Source organism: Labrus mixtus, chromosome 5, assembly GCF_963584025.1.
Source record: "Labrus mixtus chromosome 5, fLabMix1.1, whole genome shotgun sequence".
Classification (NCBI taxonomy): domain Eukaryota; kingdom Metazoa; phylum Chordata; class Actinopteri; order Labriformes; family Labridae; genus Labrus; species Labrus mixtus.
Genome location: NC_083616.1, coordinates 4,163,556 through 4,175,615, shown reverse-complemented (window position 1 = coordinate 4,175,615; position 12,060 = coordinate 4,163,556). Strand labels below are relative to the sequence as shown.

At 43.1% G+C, this 12,060-nt stretch overlaps 1 protein-coding gene and 1 long non-coding RNA gene across 5 annotated transcripts in view; both read left to right on the top strand.

The window, feature by feature from the left end:
- The window catches only part of LOC132973773 (uncharacterized), a 390,261-nt gene that overhangs the window by 17,759 nt on the left and 360,442 nt on the right, over positions 1–12,060 (top strand). The window lies entirely within an intron of this gene.
- Positions 1–12,060, top strand: part of tncb (tenascin Cb) — a 98,871-nt gene that overhangs the window by 61,698 nt on the left and 25,113 nt on the right. For all 4 annotated transcript variants that reach the window (XM_061037355.1, XM_061037354.1, XM_061037356.1 and 1 more), the window contains exons 3-10: positions 683–1,903; positions 2,297–2,560; positions 2,655–2,770; positions 3,287–3,440; positions 7,156–7,425; positions 7,783–7,968; positions 9,747–9,836; positions 10,213–10,476. In XM_061037355.1, the coding sequence (XP_060893338.1) occupies positions 683–1,903; positions 2,297–2,560; positions 2,655–2,770; positions 3,287–3,440; positions 7,156–7,425; positions 7,783–7,968; positions 9,747–9,836; positions 10,213–10,476 (2,565 nt within the window). The remainder of the gene's footprint in view (positions 1–682; positions 1,904–2,296; positions 2,561–2,654; positions 2,771–3,286; positions 3,441–7,155; positions 7,426–7,782; positions 7,969–9,746; positions 9,837–10,212; positions 10,477–12,060) is intronic.

Below are 12,060 nucleotides of genomic sequence, written 5' to 3'. Positions count from 1 at the left end.
CGATTGGGGTGCGGTGTCTCATGTTAAATATGAAACGACTAGTGCTACTGTTTTAATCGTTTTGTGCAGCTGATCTATGCAGCTACGCTATCAATAATATATCTTCATGCACAAGGCTCATTTGTTGTGGTCAGGAAAAATGTTGGGAAAAATACTGTTTAAATCATGCTGTGATGATAAATAAAACATGTGAATGTATTAATCATTGATGTGAAAATCTGTCAGGCCATCACTACAATAGAAAGAGGACACATGTATATATCATGATTATAAAATTGGTCGGATCATTGATCAGAATGTAGGAAAAGATATTGTTTCTGAAATTGAGGTGAAACTTCCCAAATAAAATCCCCCCCAAACCCCCCCGCCCCAATATAAGGGATTGTCAGGTAATATATGCATGACAATGACCATGTGAATGCACACAATGCTGTTTAAAGGTTTATTTTAGAAACGACAAAGCAGTGCCACATCTTCAACAAGTGCTATGTATTCACCCAGTTTGTACAATATCTGTCTTTTGGACTGCTTCCCTACGGTAACCGCTGATTACAGGGACAGTTGCCTAATTGTAGCTCTAAAATAGTAAATTAATAGATTGTAAAGGCTTCTTCACTAAATGTATTTTGCCATTTTGGAAAAAGGTTGACAGACATCCTTATCCTATTCTGCCTTCTTTCAGGTGAAGTGTCCACAAAGCCGTTCTGTAATGGCCGCGGGAACTGGAGCACAGACACCTGCAGCTGTGTATGTGAACCTGGATGGAAGGGCCCCAACTGCACAGAACCTGAGTGCCCCGGTGACTGCCAGGACCAGGGCCGCTGTGTGGATGGCAAATGCGAGTGCTTCGAGGGCTTTGGTGGGGACGACTGCAGTGTCGAGCTCTGCCTGCTGGACTGCGGTGACTATGGCCACTGTGTTGACGGGTCCTGCGCCTGTGAGGATGGCTTCATTGGGGAAGACTGCGGCCAGACCAACTGCCTCAACAACTGCCTGGGCCGCGGACGCTGTGTGGACGATGAGTGTGTTTGTGACGAGCCTTGGACAGGTTTTGACTGCTCAGAACTCATCTGTCCCAACGACTGCTATGACCGCGGACGCTGCGTCAACGGAACCTGTTTCTGTGACGAGGGCTTCACTGGTGAAGACTGTGGAGAGATTACCTGTCCTGGTAACTGTAACAACCGTGGCATGTGTGTGAATGGCCAGTGTGCGTGTCAAACCGGCTACACTGGAGAGGACTGCTCAAAGCTCACCTGTCCCAAGAACTGCAATGAGAGGGGCCATTGCTTCAATGGAAAGTGTATCTGTGATCCAGGATTTGAGGGTGAAGATTGCTCTATACTCTCCTGCCCTGACAACTGCAACAATAGGGGCCAGTGCATAAATGGAGAATGTGTATGCGATGCAGGATACCAAGGTGAAGACTGCAGTGAGCTCTCCTGCCCTAACAACTGCCAAGATCGCGGTCGCTGTGTTGACGGACTGTGCATATGTGACAAAGGCTATGCTGGGGAGGACTGTAGCATCAAGACCTGTCCCAAAGATTGCATGGGACGCGGGGAGTGCGTTGATGGCAAGTGTGTATGCTTCGTTGGATTCACTGGGAAGGACTGTGGTGAGTTGACCTGCCCCAATGACTGCCTGGACCGCGGTCATTGTGTGAATGGACAGTGTGTATGTCACAAAGGTTTCACCGGTGAGGACTGCAGTGAGAAGACGTGTCCCAAGAACTGTCTTGATAGAGGTTACTGTGTCGATGGCAAATGTGTATGCTATGAAGGTTTCACTGGGCCGGATTGCTCCATACTGACCTGCCCCGACGACTGCCAGGACCAGGGACGCTGTGAAAATGGGGTGTGTGTTTGCGATGAGGGCTTCATTGGAGAGGACTGCTCTGGAGGTAAGACAGCATGCATAAACCTAACCGTAACCAATGGGAGATTTTTTTGACTGTGAATCATGAATGTGAAAGCTATCAAAGTGGATAAGAATGGAATAGAACTAAATAAGGGTCTTTTTAATTACTAGAGTTAAATAATAACATCAGAATTTGGTGGTATTGATGGAAGTAGCAACATGAGTAAATCCTGAGACAATATTGTCTTTTGCAAAGTGGGAGTTGAGATAAAGTCACTTTTTCCACAGGATGTTGAAGTTATTCAGGCATCAACTTAATATTGCCCTATCAAATACTTAATGTAAATGTTTAGCAATCACATTTTTTTTTCCGTTTAGACCTTTCTTACTAAACAATACTATCGTCCAGGGACTGATTTTCAGTGTCTCTCCACAGTCTCACCACCAAAGGATCTAACAGTTGTGGAGGTAACCCCGGAGACCGTTGACTTGACCTGGGAGAATGAGATGCGTGTGACCGAGTATCTGATCACCTACATGCCCACTGCCCCTGGAGGTCTGGAGCTGGACATGCAGGTGCCTGGAGACCAGAAGATAGCCACTATTCGGGAGCTTGAGCCTGGTGTGGAGTACATGATCAGTGTCTATGCTGTACTTAACAACAAGAGGAGTGTTCCTGTCAGTGCTAGGGTGGCTACACGTACGTCTATCTTCTCTGTGTCAATTTAGAAAAAACAAAGCGGTGTATAAATCTGGATGTAATGTAATGAGAGTTTAACTTTGTGCCCTCCTAGATCTGCCTGAGCCTGAGGGACTCAAGTTTAAGTCGGTGCGGGAGACATCAGTAGAGGTGCAGTGGGACCCATTGGACATTTCCTTTGATGGCTGGAACCTCATCTTCAGAAACACAGTGAGTCCTACTAGTAGATATGTAAATGGAGCTTTTGTATTCTGTGAGGTTGTTGAACTTTAGAGCCTGAATCATTATCCATTTTTTCCCTTGGTAAAACACCACAAAAGACCCACTGCAGAACCCCTGCTTCAAACTCACTGATTGCTTTATGTGGATATATGAGGATCAGGTTGAGTGCACTGTGGAAAAGCATGCTGCCAAGCCAGAAGGCAAATACACAGCAGCTTAAACTGTTAGCACATCCAACAGTGCCAATGACAATACAGCATGGAGCCAGTGTTCCTCTATTTATTTTCCTTTTTGAGAGCATATAGAAACTATTGCAAACAGTGCTACTGGGTTCTGCTTAAAGTCATACTCTGTTAAACTGAGCCACCTGTCAACCCTTGCATCCAAACGCCACCCAGAGCACCATTATGTATGATTTGACAGTTTTTTCTTCCCACTCCACACATGATGCCAGGGCTAGTCTTTGTAGTGGTTGATGACTGATGTTTTTTTGGGTACTGGCAGAAAGAGGAGGATGGTGAGATTCTTAACTCCCTGGGCCGTCCAGAGACCACCTTTGAGCAGTCAGGCCTGGGTCCTGGCCAGGAGTACGAGGTCAAACTGCAGGTGGTGAAGAACAACAAGCTTGGAAAGCCTGCCTCCAAGAACGTCATCACAAGTAAGTCTACGCAGCCACATTGTTTACCGGCTTACCATTCTTTTCCTCTAGACCTACTACATGCTTTACACCCTGTTTGCTAAACTGTTGAGATGTTGTGTGAAATGATGATGATTCGGAAAACATTGCAACCCCATATTTGATTTTGAAGATATCACAAAGTCCATGTCAAATGTTGAAAGTGAGACATTACATTGCTTTTGCACAATTATATGCTCAATTTGATGCCAAAGACACGTTTAAAAAAAAGTTGGGGCAGTGACAACAAAAGTTGTAAAAATAAGGTTAACTGGCAACAGGAAAGTTACAATATTGGCTATAAAAAAGAGCATCCCGAGAGGCCTAGTCTTTCTGAAGTAAAAATGGGGAGGGGTATAACTCTCTGAGAAAGGCTGTGCTGGGAAATAGTGCAACACTTAAAAAAATATTTTTTTTACATAAAATAATAAAGAAACTGAGGATGTCTCTACAATGCATGATATTATTTAAACATTAAATAAATGTAGGGTTCTTTTGGACCTCAGATGGCACAGAATTAAAAACAGACATGGTTCTGTCATGGATATCACTGCATGGGCCCAGGAACTCTTTTAATAACACATTGTCTGTGAACACAACACAGTTCATCATTGCATCCAAAAAGGCAACCGGAAACTTTACCATGCAGAGAGGAAACCACATATTGAACAGATCCCAAAGCGCTGCCCCCTTCTTTGGGTCTGGACTCATGCACTGAGGCAAACTGAGGTCTGACAAGTCAAAATGTCATTTTCTGTTCAAAATAAAGGATGCCCTGTCCTCTGGGCTAAAGAGGAAAGGGACCATCCAGCTTGTTATCAGCACACAGTTCAAAAGCCAGCTTCTGTGATGGTATGGGGGTGTACTGGTGCTCCAGGCATGGGTAACCTGCACATTTGAGAAGGCACCATCAATGTCCAAATCCCATATATTCAGGTTTGGGAGCAATATATGCCACCAAATAGACAACTTTTTTTCTTCAGGAGAAGGCTTTGCTTATTTCAGTAAGACAATGCCAAACATTTTGGACGTAGTACAGCAGCATGGCCTCGAAAAAGAGTCGAGGTGATAAACTTGGCTTTCTGCTGTCCGGAGCATAATGAAGCCTGAAATAAGACAAAGGAGACTCTGAACTGTTGAACAGCTGACATAATACTTAAAGCAAGAATTCTAAAACATTCCACTTTCAAAGTGACAGACATTGGTCTCCTCCGTTCTCAAACACTTAAATGTTGTAAAAAGAAATAGTGATGCAAAGATGACCTCGTCTCATGAAACATGGTGCTGGCATTAACTTCAAAATGGCCATATGATTTTAAAAAATCAATGAAACATCGATTCAGTGATTTCCAAATCATCACATCCTGTTTTAATTTACATTTAACACAACATCCCAACTCTTCAGGGAATGGGGTTGTATTTGCAGTAGGCCTTATTACATTTACTGCCAACTGCACAGGTACCTTCCCTGAGAAGACTCTTTCATTGTTCTGAGTCTGTGCTGCAGAATGAAAATAGGGGACTTTTTAAAAATATTTTTTAATTTGTTTTTTGTGAAATACATTACCAGTAAAAGCAGCAAAAGCATGTACTCCTTTTTATATATTGGGTTGGATCAGTGGTATTGGGGCAATCCATCTTGTGGCCCCCGACAGCGTATTGAAAACAGCCAGACATGCCAACCTTGACTGATTGGCTCATTAAATTTCATTGCATTGTTGTGATTTCGCAAGGGCAATAAAAAGTGATATGAATTTCCAGCCCTATTGGCAAGTTATAAGACATCTATATCATCTCATCAGGCTATAAATGCCAGTAGCGTCTGTTGGCAAACGGATGGAGGAGCCAGGGATCAATAAAAAGACAGAAAACAGGATTGAATTCTGGCCTTGCACTGCCAAACCACTGGTTCTCTGTTGTAGGTGTTTTTAAGGTGTCTTCACTTGAGGGTTAAGGTAAATATACTGGTCTTGTTGAAGCGGTTAAATGTGTATTTTCTTTCAAATGTAGCCTCAGCGTTTGGCTCCCCAGGGTGAAACTTAAACCTTCACTCAAACTGAGCTACATGTAGCTGTTACCGCTTGGAAACTCCTTTTTTCAGCACAGCAGATTCAAGAGCGGCACGGCACTGTTCATCATCTTCAACATTAAGTTTTAAATAATGTGAAGATGTTCTGCATGTTGCCACAAGTATGCACACAGCAGTGAGAGCAGACTGATAGATAATGAGCAAAGTGAGGAGATATAACATTTTGTTTGAATAGAAAATTAAAAAAGGATAAAAAAATTATTCAATTTTCTTCATGATTCATATTCTGTTAGTCCAAAAAAAGTGTGGGATGTTTCAGATATCCTCCTCTTGTGTTTGCCCACTTGTAGATTTGTTGCTAGATTATAAGGTTCAGAGGTCACTATGTCACTAAGGCTGGTTAATGTCTCCCATTACAACGGCTTGCAATATTGTACTCTAGGATTTGCATGCTAAGGGGCTAATTCTTGAAGCGAGTCCCTCCCCTCTCCCCTTCTCCCCCTCCAACTGAACCCACCATGTGTGGGAGGCACCAGTCAGTCACCAGTCATGCTCAGAGGGACCCCAGCCTCCCAGGAGAATGGTATCGTGACACCAATAAAAAAAACCCTCTCAGCCTTCTCAGAAGACAAATCAGTGTTAAGCTTCGATGCAAATTCTGTGTTTTATCAGCGCTGCACAGAGTGTTGACTTCCCCTGGAGTTGCTTGCATGTGACAAATCAATTTTATTGGTAAAAAGGCGCCCTTCATGGCCCAGGGAGTTGATCTGGAAAGAAGTTCAAATACCCTTTAACAGTAAAGAGGACTGTCATGTTTTCCTTACCTACAAACAACATTATTTCAATATACAATGAAAAGAAAATTTGAATACATAAGAAAACCATTCAAATTCTATTTAGAGACTGCTTATTACTCAGAAAAAGGAGGCTGTTGTGATGCAGAAGATGTCAGATACCAACACTTTGCTAAGCACCTCAGTGTCTCATATGGACAGCCAAGGAAAAATGTCTGCATCGAAAAGACACCAGGCGTTTACTTAACTCTGATATAAACCACTAAACAGCAGTATTAGACACACATAGAAACCATGGGAAAGCGAGGGATGTGTTAAACAACCCTGGACATGGTCCCATTTGAAACAAGTAGTCCACATGGAGTACATTTCTAACAGACGACTGTCGATGAGGAGTGGAGGTGACCAAACAGGACTTCACCCATTGTTGACTGAACTCACATTTTAAAACTTGGAATTCTTTTTGGCTGCTGCCATCTTGACTTTTAGGAGACAGGAAATGACCATAACTGGACAAGGATATAGGCATTGTTACCCTTCTATCTACCAAGGCAAATGGGCTATATTTGATGACCCAGGATGAGAAAGCATCAGTCCCAGCAATTACAGGCTGTGTACTGTACATGAACCTATACCTTTTAATCCTAATTATTCTAAGAACACGAACTACTGCATATTCTTTGTGGTGTTCTGTAAATATAATTGATCATCATACAGGCTCACACTCATAAATCAATGGCAGACAATGGCACCTGATTAGTGGAAAGTTTTCACTCCTGAGCTGCTTAAATGAATCTATTTCTTGTACTAGATCATCAAACTTTCTTCTTGAAGCTCCCATAACAGCCACCTATGTTACCCCTTACATCTGCAGTGATCGACGCCCCCAGCCAGGTGAATGTGCGAGATGTGACTGACACCACAGCGCTGGTGACGTGGTTCCAGCCCGTTGCGGAGGTGGATGGGGTCAGCATTGCATACGGGCCCAGCTCTAAACCTGCTGATCGTAACGTGGTGGAACTGTCATCAACTGACACCCAGCACCACCTGGGTGGCCTCCACCCTGACACCGAGTATGAGGTGTCTCTGACCGCTCGTAGAGGAGAGCGGACCAGCGCGCCTGTCTATGAATCTTTCCTCACAGGTAATAAGATTTGAAGTGCTGTTCCTCCAGGGCAAAAATTAACCTGAATTTTTACATAAAACTTTTACAGCCCTCTCTCCGGATGAAAAACAGTCCCAGTCATCCACTGATTATTATAGCCAGGTTTAATGAGCTGTGTGTCAGCTGGGGGGTGGGGGACTGGACCACACAGACTTTACATACGTCTATACATTTACGCAGGAGGATATCCTGGATGTCTGCCTGTGGGTGTGTGTTCCTTGAAGTCCTCTCAAGGATAGAATAATGAGGGAGTCTTGGTTTCTCAAAAGGACTCATTTAAGTTTGCACCTTTAGGTTTTAGGTTATATCTATCTAAAGTCAGTTCTTGTGTTTCAGACCTTGATGCTCCCACCGACCTGCAGACAGTGGAGCTGACGGACGAGAGCATCACCCTGGAGTGGAAGAACAGCCGGGCCCACGTAGAAAACTACCGCATAAAGTATGGCCCTCTGTCAGGAGGCGAGCATGGAGAGCTGCTTTTCCCACCAGGTCCAAAGGACAGCAGCCAGGCCAAAATCATAGGTACAGACACACACTAACAACCAAACATTGCAATTCCACAACAGTATCTTTACAAAGTTCCTCCATCATTATGCCCTTGTACCTACACATTGCATCCAGACAATATGTAAGTGATAATAGAAACAAATGTTTCGCATGTTATTCGTTGGGCTTCCCCCCAGCCGTCAAATCTTAATTTGAAAAACACGAGTTGATTTGAGCATGAAAGTCCTGTTTTGAACGACAAAAATAAAACTACAGGGGAAACTACCAGTTTCCCCATGGTTCCAACCATATCCCGAGGTCTTCAATGGGTGATGAATGAGGTAATTTATTATTTAAAAATGCCTCTAATGTCCAGTTTTGCTGACAATGCTAAAAAAAGTTGTTAGCTAAATTCAAAGGTTTAGCATTACGATCATAATCAAAGAAGATGTTGTATTAAAACACTGAAAAGTGGTTCTTATATTCTGACTGCTCATGTGGTTAACAGGGTGGCCAGAGTATATGATGCAGGAATGTTTGGTATTGGTATAAGGCTTCAGGGATTTTGCAGTAACTTCAGTTTTACTAATGTATGACCCTGCAGCCACGCACCATGCCAGTGCAATTAGGCCAAGACCATAATGGTTACAACTTAAAAAAAAACAAAATCTTGCTAAGTCAAAACCATTAGGCTGCTTCATAGCAGACATACTCAGTGTTTTCATTCCTTTGTGTGCTTTGGTTCACACCAGCACATTAGCACTTTGCATCCAAATGACACAGCTGAAAAGCGTCTGTGGGAAAAAAAAAATACAGTGTGAAGTGTTTATTCTCTTAATTCTGCAGGCAAGTGTTTGTTGTGCTTAAATGGTCAGTGTTATACTCAGCCTGCTCATTTCCAAAAAGGGTTGCCTTTGTTTGGTGTTGTGAAATGTTTGCTCGACTACAAAAGGCCCACTTTATTAGAAAACCACCCAGGGGGGTTTGGCATTCAGACTTTAAATTGAATAACACTGCCGCTTGTTTCACTGTGAGATCTTGTTTAAGGGAGGAAAGCGGGTGTGTTTCATCTATCTGCACCGCTGACATTATAAAGCCATGCTTTGAGGCGGATGTGTGTTTTTTTTTTTTTTTTCTGAAACTGTGTGCTGCAGCGTGGTAGGATTAGACACCATGAAAAAAACAAAAAAAAAGCTTCCAAAAAACGTCCTCGTAGTGTCTTTGTCTGGACCAATTCTTTGTCCTTGGGGGGCCCATCTCATGGAAATAAAGCACTGTGTCCATTCAGCCGACGTCCCCCTCCGCCCCACACACCTCAGCACTTCTTTCACACAGTTATTATCTGTAATTGCCTTCACGCTCGTGATTTTATTGATAATGAGTTTCCTGGGCATTAGGTGTAATTTCATGCTGCAAGACTCTGTGTGTGATGACCTCTGTGGGAGTTAATAAAGGAATTAGAGGCGATCAGGCTGAGAGAGGGCTTAATTGTGGAGACCAAAGGGCCTCCAGAGCCTGCTGTATCATAGCAAGTAGTGTTTCTGCTCCGCGACAAGGACCCTATAGAGCCATCAATGGAAACACAACACACAGTGAGCGCAGGCTTACCATGAAATGCAATTAGGCTGCAATGTATTGTGCAATCAGGCCACATGAGAGCGTTTTTATGTGTGCCACAGGCGAGGAAAGCCATCAAGCGAAACAGCTGGCCACTTGACTACAGAGCCTCCCCATCGTTCATTTGGTGACACATGAAACATGACATTGCTTTTAATTTCTGTATCACTGTGGTCTTCATTTGCTTGGTAATGTAGGCTTGAGACCTGGTACTGAGTACGGGATGGGTGTGACAGCGGTGAAGGATGAGCGGGAAAGTCTGCCGACCACCACCAACGCAGTGACTGGTGAGAATAATACATCTAATTCTTATAACATCTAAATCCAGAGTCTTTGTCATTTATGCATAATTATTTTCATGATCATTTTTGAATTATTAAGAAAAAATCCACTATTTGTCTATACTACACAACATCTGTAATCACAAAATGAATTACTGTAAATAAATTATATTTCTTGTGGACTTATAGAAATAATTGAGCAGGGTTAAGAGACATTGGTACATTGGATAAACGTTAATTCACACTTAGCCCTTAAATGGAGCAGAAAAAAGCAACGGGACAAAAAATAAGAAAAAAGGATAAAAACATGAGGATAAAAAAAAGAAAGAAATACAAAAAAAAAAAAGGTAAACCCCCCCTCCCCCTCCTCTTCTCCCATTAGCCCTGGATGCTCCCAAGGACCTGACTGTTGCAGAGGTGACAGAGACCACCATGATGCTGGAGTGGAAGCGCCCACTAGCCAAACTGGACTCCTACAGATTGGTTTATGTATCAGCTGATGGCCACAGAGATGAGGAGGTGGTCCCCGGCAGCTCCGAGTCTTACACCCTGAGAAGCCTGACACCCGGCATGCTGTACACAATCAGCGTCACTGCTGAGAGGGGCCGCAGGACCAGTGCACCCACCTCAATCTCAGCCCCCACAGGTCAGTACTGTGAGACACACAACGACCACCTGAAGTGTTCTGGATAAAGCTGCACCTCTGTTTTATATTATTGTGTCTGTAATGTTTGGGAGGAAAGACTGAGAAGACTTTTTGTTTTGCACAAATGTCTTGAAGTTTACAGCAAACTAACATTTCGGATTCTTAACTTTGAATTATACCCAGCACACCTCGAAATGTCCCTGATTACATCATTGATTTATCAAAAATTCAAAATCTTTTTTCCCATCACCTCAGGTGGCAATGATGCAGACAATAGTTTCCCAGTTACACTGTCCTGATTACCCCGTAGGTTTCAATTTTTAGTTGAACCCCTTTCAGGAAAAGTCTCAGGGCCTGATTCACAAAAGGATTGCGTGGCTTTTGCGCCCATTAAAATTGTGCAAATGAATCTATATGACACCTTCTGATTCACAAACCACACACAGGGGTTTTAATGCATCCGTAACCCGTATGCTCTGCTACGTTTCAAATACGCTGTGAGTCTTTTCTCTACGGAGTACGCTGCAGGTTTGCGTCAAGCAGGACAGAATATGACAACCCGGACAGGAAGTCAGACAAGGAAACGCACAGAGCAGTATTTTTCATCACTTTATCAACATTGTGTGAAAACAGGCACCGAATGAACTACAAATCATCCTTAGAAAGACAAAGCAACTCAGTCTGTCTCTTGATATGTAAATAAGCCTTATTGCAAAAAAGTGAAGCAAAAACTGCCCTGGTACTGGAGGTCACTGGGCTGCGCTATGTGAAGAGATGTCCCGCGCAAACTTTCCAGTGGTCAGAAAACAATTCGTCCTCTTTATGACTTAATCAATCTTCTGTATATTACGTCTGTAAATATGATTTTGACATTACTCGTTATTAATATAAGCAGGGCTAAAATCCTTCTGGCTGATAGTGGCTTAACACTCCATCCACTTCTATGCCCTTCGCTTGCTCCAATCAAAGTTGAAGTTTGGTTTTAAAGAGTGAAACCTACATCTCATTTTTTTCAAGTTTGGCATAAATAAACAACAAAGTTCCTCCTCCCCTCCGAGCTCATCATCTTTATGTGGGTAAAGCAGCTCCGTCAGCAGGAGAGCACAGCTCCTCGCAGAGTAAAGGTGCAGACAGCTTTTCTCCACACTCAGACGCAAAACAAGAGACAACTGCACGGCCTTTATGAACGTGTTTGGGACTGAAGTTAGACTTAAAGACGGAGCAGATAGCAGGAGAAAATTATGTGTAATTGTTGGAGCTTATAGCGATCCATTCTTAGTGAATCAGGCCCCTCAGAGTAAACTGTTGAATTGTACCACTGTTTCCAAACTGTATCCAAAGTGTTTTCTTTGGAAACAGAGGTTTCAGTCTCCTTTTCGTTAAAGCTGCACTATTTTCATTACTGTAATGACTATGTATAGGAAGGGTCAAAGTGCCATGAAAGTATCTGAGAGCTGAAAAGAACCTTATCTGCATGGTTACTAATCACTAGAAGTAAGTGAGGGCTGTTTTATTGTGAGGCTGAGCTGCAGGTGTTACCTGGACTATATTAGTAGCTACGCTGTGACCTAGCGTGTCAGATAT